The 19091-nt window shown below is 40.3% G+C and overlaps 1 protein-coding gene across 1 annotated transcript in view; it reads right to left on the bottom strand.

The window, feature by feature from the left end:
* LOC133657037 (pro-neuregulin-3, membrane-bound isoform-like) overlaps positions 1–19091 on the bottom strand; it is an 84071-nt gene that overhangs the window by 27255 nt on the left and 37725 nt on the right. The window contains exon 3 of the mRNA XM_062057920.1: positions 6166–6239. Within this exon, the coding sequence (XP_061913904.1) occupies positions 6166–6239 (74 nt within the window). The remainder of the gene's footprint in view (positions 1–6165; positions 6240–19091) is intronic.

Here is a 19091-nt window from a genome sequence, read left to right on the forward strand (position 1 = left end):
CAATGTCTTCTACACAACAACATCAATGTCTTCTACACAACAACATCAATGTCTTCTACACAACAACATCAATGTCTTCTACACAACCACAACAACATGAATTTCTTCTACACAACAACATCAATGTCTTTTACACAACAACATCAATGTCTTCTACACAACAACATCAATGTCTTCTACACAACAACATGAATGTCTTCTACACAACCACAACAACATGAACGTCTTCTACACAACAACATCAATGTCTTTTACACAACAACATCAATGTCTTCTACACAACAACATCAATGTCTTTTACACAACAACATCAATGTCTTCTACACAACAACATCAATGTCTTTTACACAACAACATCAATGTCTTCTACACAACAACATCAATGTCTTCTACACAACAACATCAATGTCTTCTACACATCAACATCAATGTCTTCTACACAACAACATGAATGTCTTCTACACAACAACATGAATGTCTTCTACAAAACCACAACAACATGAATGTCTTCTACACAACCACAACAACATGAATGTCTTCTACACAACCACAACAACATGAATGTCTTCTACACAACAACATGAATGTCTTCTACACAACCACAACAACATGAATGTCTTCTACACAACCACAACAACATGAATGTCTTCTACACAACAACATGAATGTCTTCTACACAACCACAACAACATGAATGTCTTCTACACAACCACAACAACATGAATGTCTTCTACACAACCACAACAACATCAATGTCTTCTACACAACAACATGAATGTCTTCTACACAACCACAACAACATGAATGTCTTCTACACAACCACAACAACATGAATGTCTTCTACACAACCACAACAACATGAATGTCTTCTACACAACCACAACAACATCAATGTCTTCTACACAACCACAACAACATGAATGTCTTCTACACAACCACAACAACATGAATGTCTTCTACACAACCACAACAACATGAATGTCTTCTACACAACAACATCAATGTCTTCTACACAACCACAACATCATGAATGTCTTCTACACAACCACAACAACATGAATGTCTTCTACACAACAACATGAATGTCTTCTACACAACAACATGAATGTCTTCTACACAACCACAACAACATGAATGTCTTCCACACAACAACATGAATGTCTTCTACACAACCACAACAACATGAATGTCTTCTACACAACCACAACAACATGAATGTCTTCTACACAACAACATGAATGTCTTCTACACAACCACAACAACATGAATGTCTTCTACACAACCACAACAACATGAATGTCTTCTACACAACAACATGAATGTCTTCTACACAACCACAACAACATGAATGTCTTCTACACAACAACATGAATGTCTTCTACACAACCACAACAACATGAATGTCTTCTACACAACCACAACAACATGAATGTCTTCTACACAACAACATGAATGTCTTCTACACAACAACATCAATGTCTTCTACACAACAACATGAATGTCTTCTACACAACAACATGAATGTCTTCTACACAACAACATCAATGTCTTCTACACAACAACATGAATGTCTTCTACACAACAACATCAATGTCTTCTACACAACAACATCAATGTCTTCTACACAACCACAACAACATGAATGTCTTCTACACAACAACATCAATGTCTTCTACACAACCACAACAACATGAATGTCTTCTACACAACAACATCAATGTCTTCTACACAACCACAACAACATGAATGTCTTCTACACAACAACATGAATGTCTTTTACACAACAACATCAATGTCTTCTACACAACAACATCAATGTCTTCTACACAACAACATCAATGTCTTCTACACAACAACATCAATGTCTTCTACACAACAACATCAATGTCTTCTACACAACAACATCAATGTCTTCTACACAACCACAACAACATGAATTTCTTCTACACAACAACATCAATGTCTTTTACACAACAACATCAATGTCTTCTACACAACAACATCAATGTCTTCTACACAACAACATGAATGTCTTCTACACAACCACAACAACATGAACGTCTTCTACACAACAACATCAATGTCTTTTACACAACAACATCAATGTCTTCTACACAACAACATCAATGTCTTTTACACAACAACATCAATGTCTTCTACACAACAACATCAATGTCTTTTACACAACAACATCAATGTCTTCTACACAACAACATCAATGTCTTCTACACAACAACATCAATGTCTTCTACACATCAACATCAATGTCTTCTACACAACAACATGAATGTCTTCTACACAACAACATGAATGTCTTCTACAAAACCACAACAACATGAATGTCTTCTACACAACCACAACAACATGAATGTCTTCTACACAACCACAACAACATGAATGTCTTCTACACAACAACATGAATGTCTTCTACACAACCACAACAACATGAATGTCTTCTACACAACCACAACAACATGAATGTCTTCTACACAACAACATGAATGTCTTCTACACAACCACAACAACATGAATGTCTTCTACACAACCACAACAACATGAATGTCTTCTACACAACCACAACAACATCAATGTCTTCTACACAACAACATGAATGTCTTCTACACAACCACAACAACATGAATGTCTTCTACACAACCACAACAACATGAATGTCTTCTACACAACCACAACAACATGAATGTCTTCTACACAACCACAACAACATCAATGTCTTCTACACAACCACAACAACATGAATGTCTTCTACACAACCACAACAACATGAATGTCTTCTACACAACCACAACAACATGAATGTCTTCTACACAACAACATCAATGTCTTCTACACAACCACAACATCATGAATGTCTTCTACACAACCACAACAACATGAATGTCTTCTACACAACAACATGAATGTCTTCTACACAACAACATGAATGTCTTCTACACAACCACAACAACATGAATGTCTTCCACACAACAACATGAATGTCTTCTACACAACCACAACAACATGAATGTCTTCTACACAACCACAACAACATGAATGTCTTCTACACAACAACATGAATGTCTTCTACACAACCACAACAACATGAATGTCTTCTACACAACCACAACAACATGAATGTCTTCTACACAACAACATGAATGTCTTCTACACAACCACAACAAGATGGCTGCCAGAAGAGTCTGAGTCCCAGTCTGCATCCTAGGCTGCATCCTAGTCTGCATCCTCATCTGTAACTTAGTCTGCATCCTAGTCTGCATCCTAGTCTGCATCCCAGTCAGCATCCTAGTCCGCGTACTAGTCTGCGTCCTTGTCTGCGTCCTCATCTGCATCCTAGTCTGCATCCTCATCTGTAACTTAGTCTGCATCCTAGTCTGCATCCTCATCTGTAACTTAGTCTGCATCCTAGTCTGCATCCTAGTCTGCATCCCAGTCAGCATCCTAGTCCGCGTACTAGTCTGCGTCCTTGTCTGCGTCTTCATCTGCATTCTAGTCTGCATCCTCATCTGTATCTTAGTCTGCATCCTAGTCTGCATCCTAGTCTGCATCCTCATCTGTATCTTAGTCTGCATCCTAGTCTGTATCCTCATCTGTATCTTAGTCTGCATACTGGTATGCTTCCTAGTGTGCATCCTAGTTTGCATCCTGACTAGGATGCACACTAAGATACAGACTGGGATGCGGACTAGGACTTAGACGAGGACGCAGTCTAGGATGCGGACTAGGATGCACACTATGGTGCAGCCTCGGATGCACACTAGGATACAGATTAGGATGCAGACTAGGATGCAGACTATGATGCACACTAGAAAGCATAATAGGATGCAGAATAAGACACAGACTAGGTTGCACACAGACTACGATGCAGACTAGGATGCAGAATAGGACTTAGACAAGGACGCAAACTAGGATGCATCCTAGTCTGCAACCTAGTCCGCGTCCTAATCTGTGTCCTAGTCTGCAACCTAGTCTGCGTCCTAGTCTGCGTCCTAGTCTGCATCCGAGTCTGCATCCTAGTCTGTATCCTAGTCTGCATCCTAGTCTGCATTCTAGTCCGCATCAAGGTCTGCATCCTAGTCTGTGTCCTAGTCTGCATCCTAGTCTGCATCCTTGCCTGGATTCTATGGTCCTACTTTCATTGCAGTCAGTCTTCCATCTTGCATGACTTTGACCTGCGTTGCCATGGCGACAGTGTCATCACCAGTTACAAAGACATCAGTGACAGCGTCCGTCAAAAAGCTGACATGTGACTCGGCCCGTGAGGACCGCCGTCCTGCTAGTGAACCTTTGGAGAGGCCAGCATTCCAGCTCACACGCACCTGGGACGTGGCCAGGTGGACAGGAAGTGACGTGTCACATGTTAGTTGGCCAGGTGGACAGGAAGTGACGTGTCACATGTTAGTTGGCCAGGTGGACAGGAAGTGACGTGTCACATGTTAGTTGGCCAGGTGGACAGGAAGTGTGACATGTCACGTGCCAGTTGGCCAGGTGGACAGGAAGTGTGACATGTCACGTGTTAGTTGGCCAGGTGAACAGGAAGTAATGTGTCACATGTTAGTTGGCCAGGTGGACAGGAAGTAATGTGTCACGTGTTAGTTGGCCAGGTGAACAGGAAGTAATGTGTCACATGTTAGTTGGCCAGGTGGACAGGAAGTAATGTGTCACGTGTTAGTTGGCCAGGTGAACAGGAAGTGACGTGTCACGTGTTAGCTGGCCAGGTGAACAGGAAGTAAAGTGTCACATGTTAGTTGACCAGGTGAACAGGAAGTGACGTGTCACGTGTTAGCTGGACAGGTGAACAGGAAGTAAAGTGTCCCGTGTTAGTTGGCCAGGTGTACCGGAAGTGACGTGTCACGTGTTAGTTGGCCGGGTGAACAGGAAGTAAAGTGTCACGTGTTAGTTGGCCAGGTGGACAGGAAGTAAAGTGTCACATGTTAGTTGGCCAGGTGAACAGGAAGTGACGTGTCACGTGTTAGCTGGACAGGTGAACAGGAAGTAAAGTGTCCCGTGTTAGTTGGCCAGGTGAACAGGAAGTGACGTGTCACGTGTTAGTTGGCCGGGTGAACAGGAAGTAAAGTGTCACGTGTTAGTTGGCCAGGTGGACAGGAAGTAAAGTGTCACGTGTTAGTTGGCCGGGTGGACAGGAAGTAAAGTGTCACATGTTAGTTGGCCAGGTGGACAGGAAGTAAAGTGTCACGTGTTAGTTGGCCAGGTGAACAGGAAGTAAAGTGTCACGTGTTAGTTGGCCAGGTGGACAGGAAGTAAAGTGTCACGTGTTAGTTGGCCAGGTGGACAGGAAGTAAAGTGTCACGTGTTAGTTGGCCGGGTGAACAGGAAGTAAAGTGTCACGTGTTAGTTGGCCAGGTGGACAGGAAGTAAAGTGTCACGTGTTAGTTGGCCGGGTGGACAGGAAGTAAAGTGTCACATGTTAGTTGGCCAGGTGGACAGGAAGTGACGTGTCACATGTTAGTTGGCCAGGTGGACAGGAAGTAAAGTGTCACGTGTTAGTTGGCCAGGTGGACAGGAAGCGACATGTCACATGTTAGCTGGACAGGTGAACAGGAAGTAAAGTGTCACGTGTTAGTTGGCCAGGTGGACAGGAAGTGACGTGTCACATGTTAGTTGGCCAGGTGGACAGGAAGTGACGTGTCACACGTTAGTTGGCCAGGTGAACAGGAAGTGACGTGCCACATGTTAGTTGGCCAGGCGGACAGGAAGTGACGTGTCACATGTTAACTGGCCAGGTGAACAGGAAGTGCGGGGTGGGGGTGGGGTCTTGGACAGGATGCACGTTATGACTTTGGTCACATGACACAAATGTAAGTGACCAATCAGGAAGAGACAAGCTGGGGGGGGGGAGGGGTCACATAGACTGGGACAGGAAGAAGGCAACCTGCTGCTCTTCTTCTTCTACACTCAACTTACCCACTAGTCAGCAGGAAACACCGTGAGCAGACAAAGAAGAAGATAAGGAAGAAAAGGATTAAAAAACAACTACACTGCTGTGTAGCAGAACAAAGTGGACTTGTGGTCCAGGTGGGGATGCTTGACTACCAACTAACGAGGAGACCTCACTCCCCATCGGCTGTTTTGTCACCATGGCAACACCACTTAGTGAAGAAAGCCTTGGTGTTGCCTTCATGGACTTACTTGGATCGGACAGGATGGAGTCGGTCTTGGGCAGGAACTGGTCGCAGCGGATGCCCTGGTAGCCTTCGCGACACCTAGTGGACAAGAAAGGAAGGGCGTCATTGATTGATTTGAATGACAGGCTCCGCCCCAATGCGACCTTTGGCCCTTTAAGGGCGCAGAGTGTCGCCCCCTGCAGGAGGAAGGGTGGTGTGTGCGCTCCTTGGTGGTCATGTGACCAGGCAGGACGCAACCAGCTAAGGAAAATGTGGAGGCGTGCAAGTCTCCCAGTTAGCAGCAGGCTCATTAATTCAAGCAGAACACGTGTGTGTGTGTGTGTGTGCGTGTGTGCGCCTGTGTGTGTGTGTGGTAGTGTGTGTGTGTGTGTGTGCGTGTGTGTGTGTGTGCGTGTGTGTGTGTGTGTACAAAGCAGAAGATAAATATAAACACGCTATTTGCATGATGAATTCTTGCTGGTGTACAACATCACTTTAAAAGTTGCTTGTGCAAGAACACTATTGTTTTTGCAGCAGTTTGTTATGATAATCATCATCATCATTATCATTATCATTATAATAATAATGATAATAATAATACAATGTTAATCCTCATCATCATCATTGTTGTCATTATAATAATAACAACAGTGATAATAATAATAATAATAATAAAAGAGCATCAGTTTCCTGTTTGTCATCCATGTTGTCTTTATTGACTGGAAGCAAAATGAATATGTTTGTGCACGGGTAGATAAAGAATCAATCAATCAATCAATCAATGTTTATTTATATAGCCCTAAATCACAAGTGTCTCAAAGGGCTGTACAAGCCACAACGACATCCTCGGTACAGAGCCCACATACGGGCAAGGAAAAACTCACCCCAGTGGGACGTCGGTGAATGACTATGAGAAACCTTGGAGAGGACCGCATATGTGGGTAACCCCCCCCCCTCTAGGGGAGACCGAAAGCAACGGATGTCGAGTGGGTCTGACATAACATTGTGAAAGTCCAGTCCACAGTGGATCCAACACATCAGCGGGAGTCCAGTCCACAGCGGGGCCAACAGGAAACCATCCCGAGCGGAGACGGGTCAGCAGCGCAGAGATGTCCCCACCCGATGCACAGGCTAGTGGTCCACCCGGGGTCCCGGCTCTGGACAGCCAGCACTTCATCCATGGCCACCGGACCTATGCAACTCCCCCTCGCAAGGGACAGGGGAGAAGAGGAGAGAAGAAAAGAAACGGCAGATCAACTGGTCTAAAAAAGGGGGGGTCTATTTAAAGGCTAGATTATACAAATGAGTTTTAAGATGGGACTTAAATGCTTCTACTGAGGTAGCATCTCTAACTGTTACCGGGAGGGCATTCCAGAGTACTGGAGCCCGAATAGAAAACGCTCTATAGCCCGCAGACTTTTTTTTGGCTCTGGGAATCACTAATAAGCCGGAGTTCTTTGAACGCAGATTTCTTGTCGGGACATATGGTACAATACAATCGGCAAGATAGGCAGGAGCTAAACCGTGTAATATTTTATACGTAAGTAGTAAAACCTTAAAGTCGCATCTTAAGTGCACAGGAAGCCAGTGCAAGTGAGCCAGTATAGGCGTAATATGATCAAACTTTCTTGTTTTTGTCAAAAGCCTTGCAGCCGCATTTTGTACCAACTGTAATCTTTTAATGCTAGACATAGGGAGGCCCGAAAATAATGCGTTACAGTAATCGAGACGAGACGTAACGAACGCATGAATAATGATCTCAGCGTCGCTAGTGGACAAGATGGAACGAATTTTAGCGATATTACGGAGATGAAAGAAGGCCGTTTTAGTAACACTAAAAGTAAAGAAGAGTTTGTGATGTAAGTAAAGAAAAGTATGTGATGTAAATAAAGAAGAGTATGTGATGTAAATAAAGAAGAGTATGTCATGTAAATAAAGAAGAATTTGTGATGTAAATAAAGAAGAGTATGTGATGTAAATAAAGAAGAGTATGTCATGTAAATAAAGAAGAATTTGTGATGCAAATAAAGAAGAGTATGTGATGTAAATAAAAAAGAGTATGTGATGTAAATAAAGAAGAGTATGTGATGTAAATAAAGAAGAGTATGTGAGGTAAATAAAGAAGAGTATGTGATGTAAATAAAGAAGAGTATGTGATGTAAATAAAGAACAGTATGTGAGGTAAATAAAGAAGAGTATGTCATGTAAATAAAGAAGAGTATGTCATGTAAATAAAGAAGAGTATGCGATGTAAATAAAGAAGAGTATGTGATGTAAATAAAGAAGAGTATGCGATGTAAATATAGAAGAATATGTGATGTAAATAAAGAAGAGTATGCGATGTAAATAAAGAAGAGTATGTGATGTAAATAAAGAAGAGTATGTGATGTAAATAAAGAAGAGTATGTGATGTAAATAAAGAAGAGTATGCGATGTAAATAAAGAAGAGTATGTGATGTAAATAAAGAAGAGTATGCGATGTAAATATAGAAGAATATGTGATGTAAATAAAGAAGAGTATGCGATGTAAATAAAGAAAAGTATGTGATGTAAATAAAGAAGAGTATGCGATGTAAATAAAGAAGAGTATGTGATGTAAATAAAGAAGAGTATGTGATGTAAATATAGAAGAGTATGTGATGTAAATATAGAAGAGTATGTGATGTAAATAAAGAAGAGGGAGAAAATAGTTTTTCTTTACTTCTTTTCAAATATTCTTATGTATTTTCTAATCTAGATGATTTCTGACTGATGAATAAATGTGTGCAACATAATCTCACTTGCTAGCCTTGCATGACTGGCGCAGTTAGCCAGCTAAGTTAGCGAGCTCAGTTAGCCAGCACAGTTAGCCAGCTCAGTTAGCAAGCTAAGTTAGCCAGCTAAGTTAGCCAGCTAAGTTAGCCAGCTAATTTAGTGAGCTAAGTTAGCAAGCTAAGTTAGCCAGCTAAGTTAGCCAGCTAAGTTAGCGAGCTAAGTTAGCGAGCTCAGTTAGCCAGCTAAGTCAGCCAGCTCAGTTAGCGAGCTAAGTTAGCCAGCTAAGTTAGCGAGCTAAGTTAGCCAGCTCAGTTAGCCAGCTCAGTTAGCCAGCTAAGTTAGCCAGCTAAGTTAGCCAGCTAAGTTAGCGAGCTAGCTCCAGGACGTCACGTTGAATGACAGTTTTGAGGTGGGCCAAAATGGCGTTTAGAACAATTTCAACTTGTCAGCTCCTTCGCCGCTCGTGTTCAACTTGTGGACTTTGTGAATAAAACATGGCCTCCACTCCACTCCACCACGCTCACCTCCATCTCAGCAGGCTTTCAAGACAGCCTTAATAATTCAGCCGCACCCGAGGGTCCTCATCCCAAAATGAAACAAAAACTCACTTTTAAGATCACTCGCCTTTAAGAGGCTGGCCGTGTCACCATGGCAACTGTTTGCCCACCAAAATGGTGTCAGTCCAGAGTGCTGTCTGCTGCAATGCATTGTGGGAACTATAAGAAGGTGTCCAGTCAGCACAAACTGACCCATTGGAATGAAGCAGTGCATTGTGGGAACTATAAAAAGGTGTCCAGTCAGCACACACTGACACATTGGAATGAAGCAGTGCATTGTGGGAACTATAAGAAGGTGTCCAGTCAGCACAAACTGACCCATTGAAATGGGTCAGTTGTGCTAATGCTAATGCTAACTAGCATGTCACCGCTAATACAACAGAGCAGGAAGTCTTCGGAACCAACACAAAGTTCTTCTAATGACCGAGAAGCTCCAATGGTTCTATTCTTAGAAGGAGCAAACACTCATGTTTACATCCTCCACTGCCTCCAACATGCTAACGCTAAAGTCTGCTCTGTATGCATTATTCATGGCAGCGGACAGAGGATGTTACTTTAGCAAACACACTTAGAACACTTAGAGGAACCTCCAGAAGAATATTGACATCAACATCTAGAAGAACATTTAGAAGAACATTTAGAAGAACATTTAGAAGAACAGTTAGATCAACATCCAGAAGAACATTTAGAAGAACATTTGGATCAACATCTAGAAGAACATTTAGAAGAACATTTAGATCAACATCTAGAAGAACATTTAGAAGAACATTTGGAAGAACATTTAGATCAACATCTAGAAGAACATTTAGAAGAACATTTAGAAGAACATTTGGAAGAACATTTAGATCAACATCTAGAAGAACATTTAGAAGAACATTTAGATCAACATCTAGAAGAACATTTAGAAGAACATTTAGATCAACATCTAGAAGAACATTTAGAAGAACATTTGGAAGAACATTTAGATCAACATCTAGAAGAACATTTAGAAGAACATTTAGATCAACATCTAGAAGAACATTTAGAAGAACATTTAGATCAACATCTAGAAGAACATTTAGAAGAACATTTAGATCAACATCTAGAAGAACATTTAGAAGAACATTTGGAAGAACATTTAGATCAACATCTAGAAGAACATTTAGAAGAACATTTAGAAGAACATTTGGAAGAACATTTAGATCAACATCTAGAAGAACATTTAGAAGAACATTTAGAAGAACATTTGGAAGAACATTTAGATCAACATCTAGAAGAACATTTAGAAGAACATTGAGATCAACATCAATAAGAACATTTAGAAGAACACTTAAAATAACATTTAGAAGAACACCTAGAATAACATTTAGAAGAACATTTAGATCCACATCAAGAAGAACATTTAGAAGAATGAGAGTGTGTAACATGAGTGTGTGTAACATGAGTGTATGTAACATGAGTGTATGTAACATGAGTGTATGTAGAATGAGAGTGTGTAACATGAGTGTGTCTGTGACATGAGAGTGTGTGTAACATGAGTGTGTGTAACATGAGAGTGTGGGTAACATGAGTGTATGTAACATGAGTGTGTGTAACATGAGAGTGTGTGTAACATGAGTGTGTGTAACATGAGTGTGTGGGACATGAGAGTGTGTGTAACATGAGTGTGTGTGTGTAACATGAGTGTATGTAACATGAGTGTATGTAGCATGAGAGTGTGTGTGACATGAGTGTATGTAACATGAGTGTGTGTAACATGAGTGTGTCTGTGACATGAGAGTGTGTGTAACATGAGTGTGTGTAACATGAGAGTGTGTGTAACATGAGTGTATGTAACATGAGTGTGTGTAACATGAGTGTGTGGGACATGAGAGTGTGTGTAACATGAGTGTGTGTGTGTGTAACATGAGTGTATGTAACATGAGAGTGTGTGTGACATGAGAGTGTGTGACATGAGAGTGTGTGTAACATGAGTGTATGTAACATGAGTGTGTGTAACATGAGTGTGTCTGTGACATGAGAGTGTGTGTAACATGAGTGTGTCTGACATAAGAGTGTGTGTAACATGAGAGTGTGTGTAACATGAGAGTGTGTGTAACATGAGTGTATGTAACATGAGTGTGTGTAACATGAGTGTGTGTAACATGAGTGTGTGGGACATGAGAGTGTGTGTAACATGAGTGTGTGTGTGTAACATGAGTGTGTGTAACATGAGTGTGTGGGACATGAGAGTGTGTGTGTAACATGAGTGTATGTAACATGAGAGTGTGTGTGACATGAGAGTGTGTGTGACATGAGAGTGTGTGTAACATGAGTGTGTCTGACATGAGAGTGTGTGTAACATGAGAGTGTGTGTAACATGAGTGTGTGTGACATGAGAGTGTGTGTAACATGAGTGTATGTAACATGAGTGTATATAACATGAGTGTGTGTAACATGAGAGTGTGTGTGACATGAGTGTATGTAACATGAGTGTGTGTAACATGAGTGTGTCTGTGACATGAGTGTGTGTAACATGAGTGTGTGTAACATGAGAGTGTGTAACATGAGTGTATGTAACATGAGTGCGTGTAACATGAGTGTGTGTAACATGAGTGTGTGGGACATGAGAGTGTGTGTAACATGAGTGTGTGTGTGTAACATGAGTGTATGTAACATGAGAGTGTGTGTGACATGAGAGTGTGTGTGACACGAGAGTGTGTAACATGAGTGTGTCTGACATGAGAGAGTGTGTAACATGAGAGTGTGTGTAACATGAGTGTGTGTGACATGAGAGTGTGTGTAACATGAGTGTGTGTAACATGAGTGTGTCTGACATGAGAGAGTGTGTAACATGAGAGTGTGTGTAACATGAGTGTGTGTGACATGAGAGTGTGTGTAACATGAGTGTATGTAACATGAGTGTATATAACATGAGTGTGTGTAACATGAGTGTGTGTAACATGAGTGTGTGTAACATGAGTGTGTGTGACATGAGAGTGTGTGTAACATGAGTGTGTGTAACATGAGTGTGTCTGACATGAGAGTGTGTGTAACATGAGAGTGTGTGTAACATGAGTGTGTGTGACATGAGAGTGTGTAACATGAGTGTACGTAACATGAGTGTGTGTAACATGAGTGTGTGTAACATGAGTGTATGTAACATGAGTGTGTGTAACATGAGTGTATGTAACATGAGTGTGTGTAACATGAGTGTGTGTAACAAGAGTGTATGTAACATGAGTGTATGTAACATGAGAGTGTGTGTAACATAAGTGTGTGTGACATGAGTGTATGTAACATGAGAGTGTGTGTAACATGAGTGTGTGTAACATGAGTGTATGTAACATGAGTGTGTGTAACATGAGTGTGTGTAACATGAGTGTGTGTGACATGAGTGTATGTAACATGAGAGTGTGTGTAACATGAGTGTGTGTAACATGAGTGTATGTAACATGAGTGTGTGTGACATGAGTGTATGTAACATGAGAGTGTGTGTAACATGAGTGTGTGTGACATGAGAGTGTGTGTAACATGAGTGTGTCTAACATGAGTGTGTGTAACATGAGTGTGTGTAACATGAGTGTGTGCAACATGAGTGTGTGTGTAACATGAGTGTGTCTAACATGAGTGTGTGTAACATGAGTGTGTGTAACATGAGTGTGTGTAACATGAGTGTGTCTAACATGAGTGTGTGTAACATGAGTGTGTGCAGCATGAGTGTGTGTGTAACAAGAGTGTGTCTAACATGAGTGTGTCTAACATGAGTGTGTGCAACATGAGTGTGTGTAACATGAGTGTGTCTAACATGAGTGTGTCTAACATGAGTGTGTCTAACATGAGTGTGTGTAACATGAGTGTGTGCAACATGAGTGTGTGTGTAACATGAGTGTGTGTAACATGAGTGTGTGTAACATGAGTGTGTCTAACATGAGTGTGTGTAACATGAGTGTGTGCAACATGAGTGTGTGTAACATGAGTGTGTCTAACATGAGTGTGTGTAACATGAGTGTGTGTAACATGAGTGTGTGTGCAACATGAGTGTGTCTAACATGAGTGTGTGTAACATGAGTGTGTGTAACATGAGTGTGTCTAACATGAGTGTGTGTAACATGAGTGTGTGCAACATGAGTGTGTCTAACATGAGTGTGTGTAACATGAGTGTGTGCAACATGAGTGTGTGTGTTTTTGCTGCAAGCAGTCACTAACTCTCTCTCTCTCTCCTCTTGCATCTCTTTCATTTTCTGCTGCTTGTGCTCCACTTTGGTTGTCCTCTCCTCTCCTCACTGCCATCATTTGAGGGGAGAGTCTGTGTCTACGGGGGCCATTTCTTTCTCTCTCATCTTCTCTGCCTCTCTCTCTGTCTCGCAGTGTCCCCACAGGGCAATTAAAGCTGGCTGACACCTCCATGTGGTTTCCATGGCGATCCCCTTCCCAGCATCCCCCAGCACCTCCAAAGTACGTGTGGGAGATCTCGGGATGAGACATCACGATGTGGCACACACACACACACACACACACACACACACACACACACACACACACACACACACACACACACACACACACACACACACACACACACACACACACACACACTGACGCACGCACACACACACACACACACACCTAGCAAAACTAATATTTACAAGTTCAAGTAATCAGTAAAAAAATGTGTCACATGTAGAGTGGGATGGGGATTCATAGGCCACACTCGTCCTGGTTTACCTGACACATGAAACGTGACAAATTGGGGTTTGCTCTATCCACCTTAGCCGCCAGACGTCAGTAGAGTGTCGAACATCTTAAAATGTGTTTTGTGGCAATTCCAACTTTGACCACAGCGTCAGTTGCCATGCAGAGTGGCGCTTTCCACCATTTTCAGCAGTCTGCATTGCAAAATAATGACCCCCCCCCCAAAAAAAAAATTATATTATTTATAAATGTTAATAAGTATACAACACTATGCAAAGGTGTACCTTTAACAATTTTATTGAGAGATTATACAATTTATAAATGTTATTAAGGATACAATGTTATGCAGAGGTGTACTTATAACAATATTACAGACAAATGGTACTATTTCTAAATGTTAATAAGTATACAATGTTATGCAGAGGTGTACTTATAACAATTTTATAGACAAATAATACTTGTTATAAATGTTAATAAGGATACAATCTTATGCAGAGGTGTACTTATAACAATTTTATAGACAAATAATACTTGTTATAAATGTTAATAAGGATACAATCTTATGCAGAGGTGTACTTAAAACAATTTTATAGACAAAAAATATTTGTTATAAATTTTAGTAAGTATACAATGTTATCCAGAGGTGTACTTATAACAATTTTATAGACAAACTATACTATTTATAAATGTTAATAAGTATATAATACTATGCAGAGGTGTACTTGTAACAATTTTATAGACAAATGATACTATTTATAAATGTTAATAAGTATACAATTTTATCCAGCGGTGTACTTAAATCAAATCAAATCAAATCAAATCAACTTTATTTATAAAGCACATTTTAAAATTGACCACAGGGGTAGCCAAAGTGCCGTACAATGGGCAGGTTAAAAATAATACGAGAACCGAGCAAACACAACACAACACAAACAGAACACGATAAAAAAATAAATAAATAAAATATAAAAACATAAAAACATAAAAACAGGTTCACAGCAGGTGTATTATGGGGCGCCATTGCAGGATGAGTATCACTCAGTGTTAAAAGCCATGGAATAAAAGTATGTTTTTAAGAGAGATTTAAAAACAGGAAGAGAGGAGGCTTGTCTAACACTAAGAGGTAGGTCGTTCCAGAGCTTGGGAGCAGCAGCGGCGAAAGCTCTGTCACCTCTAAGCTTCAGCCTTGTGTCCGGGACCGTCAGTAGCAGCTGATCGGCTGATCTTAGGGATCGGGTGGGGCAGTAAGGCTGAAGGAGGTCGGAGAGATATGTTGGCGCGAGGTTGTTTAGACATTTAAAAACAAATAAAAGGAGTTTAAAATGGATTCTGTAACGCACAGGGAGCCAGTGAAGGGACGCTAATATAGGGGCGATGTGCTCACGTCTGCGGGTCTGTGTTAGCAGACGAGCAGCAGAGTTCTGCACGAGCTGCAGGCGGGCGAGGTAGGCCTGGCTAATGCCTACATACAGGGCATTGCAGTAGTCTAAACGAGTCGAGATAAAGGCGTGGATTAATTTCTCGAGATCATGTCCTGATAGAAGCGGTTTCACTTTCGCTATTTGGCGTAATTGATAAAAGCTTTTTTGTACGACGCTGCTGATTTGTTTTTCGAATTTAAAATCTGAGTCGAACTTTACCCCCAGGTTTGTGACACAGTCGCTGAGATACGGGGTCAGAGTGCCGAGGTCAACGTTGAGGGAGGGGGAGCGACTTGGACCGAACAACATAACTTCTGTTTTGTCTTCATTTAGGCTCAGGAAGTTAGCTGAAAGCCAGGCTTTGATGTCGTGCAGGCAGTCAATAAGACGTTGAACCGTGTTATTTTGTGCCATGGGAAAGTAAATCTGGCAATAATCGGCATAAAAATTAAATGCAATATCGTACTTCCTAAAAATAGAACCAAGGGGGAGAAGGTAAAGCGCAAATAAGATTGGGGCAAGGATTGAGCCCTGGGGAACCCCATGTGGTAAAGGAGCTGTGGAAGACATAAAACTGTCTATTTTTACACAAAAACTCCTGTCAGTTAGGTACGACCGGAACCAGTTGAGGGCGGCGCCCTTAATGCCCACACAGTTCTCAAGACGAGTGATTAAGGTGGCGTGGTCGACGGTGTCGAAAGCAGCAGACAGATCTAAAAGCACCAGGTCTAAGGCAGGCCCGGCCCTAACCAATCTGGCGCCCTAGGCAAGATTTTAGGTGGTGCCCCCCCACATCGGCAGTGAAGTGTATATACTCACAAGAAACCAAATAGCTTTGTCTTTGACCTTTTTTTTTACTTAAAGAAAGCAAATTAACAATCAGAATAGTTAACAAGATAAAAAAAATATGGATAAATAAATGAATACAAAAAATAAAAAATGAATATATGAAATACAATATTGTTTACATACATAAACACAAAATAAAACGTGTCAACAAGTTGCATAAAATAAATTCAAAATACAATATAAATAAGGCACTGCACAAAACAAGATATCAAACCAGTATGACTTTAACAACTATATTACAAAAAAAGGGGATCCTACAGTTCTCTATTTGTGCTTTTTAATATTGCATGAAATAGAATGACTTACAAATTACTGTACACCAGGGAGTACTGTAATTACCTAACGTTACATTATTATTTTCCATAACAATTTAGCCCCCTCCACAATATTAACCCGACGTTAAAACAGAACTAGCTATTTATTGATTAGCAATTGCCGAATCATGTAACATTAGCTTAATGCTAAAAAGCCAGGTTACTATCACATTCTGTAACAGACAAATAATTTCATGTAGGCTAACCTTACCTACCTGCTACCTCTGTCTTTTTCTCGTTTCTCCTCTTCTTTTCTCTTTTTTCTTCCCTGGGCACCTGACAGTTTTGGCCGTTTTGACATCTTGTGTTGATTTTTTTATGTGGTGACGTCCAAAAAGAGTCATGATACGGGAAGGGAGGGGGCGCACCGTGCCGGGGGACGGGGGGCGTAATGCTGTAACAAATAATATTTCTATTAAATAGGCTTCACTTTGCATTTTAATTAACGTGGGATTATCTTATGTATTTAGAAATAATAGTACCAACTTTTTTATTTTTTTATTTTTTTTCCTCCAACATTTGTGGCACTGGCGTGGCGCCCCCTGATGGACGGCGCCCTTAGCATTTGCCTATACGGCCTATGCCACGGGCCGGCCCTGGTCTAAGGTTAGAGAGGATAGAGGGGTCGAGGCTTGGTTTTTTAAGTAGAGGTCGTACCACTGCATGTTTAAACTCTACTGGAACTATTCCAGAAGAGAGGCTACTATTGATAATGTTAAGGACACTTGATCCAATAGTAGCAAGTACCTCCTTAAACAGGCGAGGTGGGAGGGAGTCTGCAGGAGAACCAGAGGGCTTCATATGACTAACTGTGTCATTTAAAAAAGAAAAGGACACCGGCTCAAACTGATGGAAAACAGAAGAGAAATTCAGTGGAACAGAAGGGTCATATGAAGGCTGAGATAAACTGGCTCTAGTTGACACAATTTTGTCAGTGAAAAAATGGAGACAATTTTCACAGAATTCAAAAGAAGCATCAAAACCAACAGATTTGGGAGCATCAATGACTTATACCAATTTTACAGACAAACTATACTATTTATAAATGTTAATAAGTATATAATACTATGCAGAGGTGTACTTGAAACAATTTTATAGACAAAATATACTATTTATAAATGTTTATAAGGATACAATGTTACTGTATGCAGCGGTGTACCTGTAACAATTTTATAGACAAATAATACTTGTTATAAATGTTAATAAGTATACAATGTTATCCAAAGGTGTACTTATAACAATTTTACAGACAAATGATACTATTTATAAATGTTAATAAGTATATAATACTATGCAGAGGTGCACTTGTAACAATTGTATAGACAAATGATACTATTTATAAATGTTAATAAGGATACAATGTTATGCAGAGGTGTACTTTTAACAATTTTAAAGACAAATTATACTATTTATAAATGGTAATAAAGGTACAATGTTATGCAGAGGTGTACTTATAACAATTTTATAGACAAATAATACTATTTATAAATGTTAATAAGTATATAATACTATGCAGAGGTGTACTTATAACAATTTTATAGACAAATTATACTATTTATAAATGGTAATAAAGGTACAATGTTATGCAGAGGTGTACTTATAACAATTTTAAAGACAAATTATACTATTTATAAATGGTAATAAAGGTACAATGTTATGCAGAGGTGTACTTTTAACAATTTTAAAGACAAATTATACTATTTATAAATGGTAATAAAGGTACAATGTTATGCAGAGGTGTACTTTTAACAATTTTAAAGACAAATTATACTATTTATAAATGGTATTAAAGGTACAATGTTATGCAGAGGTGTACTTATAACAATTTTATAGACAAATAATACTATTTATAAATGTTAATAAGTATATAATACTATGCAGAGGTGTACTTATAACAATTTTATAGACAAATAATACTTGCTATAAATGTTAATAAGGATACAATGTTATGCAGAGGTGTACTTATAACAATGTTATAGACAAATGATACTATTTGTAATTGTTCATAAATATACAATGTTATGCAGAGGTGTACTTATAACAATGTTATAGTGGCGGCACAGCGTGAGGTGGGGGCACAAAATGTTTTCTTCTTCCTCGGGGGGTCGTAACAGAAAATAATTGAGCAGCACTCACTGGTGCAGCCCAAAGAACCACCTGTGCTTTCACCCTGACCAGGATTTGAACCTGGGTCTCGCTGTACCAAGAGCAGTGGTGGTCACAGCCGGTGGTGGTGGGCGTGGTCACCATGTGAGGTGACATTTCTTTTAGACGTGCACTTGAAAGTATGCGGGAGGATCTGCAGGGGGAGGAGCCAGCCGGCGGCCCCCCTGTAAGCATCAAGCAAGTTGAAGTCTTCTGTGATCCTCAGACAAAAACTCATGTGACTCCTGTTGGGAACTG

The sequence above is a fragment of the Entelurus aequoreus genome, linkage group LG09 (assembly GCF_033978785.1).
Source record: "Entelurus aequoreus isolate RoL-2023_Sb linkage group LG09, RoL_Eaeq_v1.1, whole genome shotgun sequence".
Lineage (NCBI taxonomy): Eukaryota > Metazoa > Chordata > Actinopteri > Syngnathiformes > Syngnathidae > Entelurus > Entelurus aequoreus.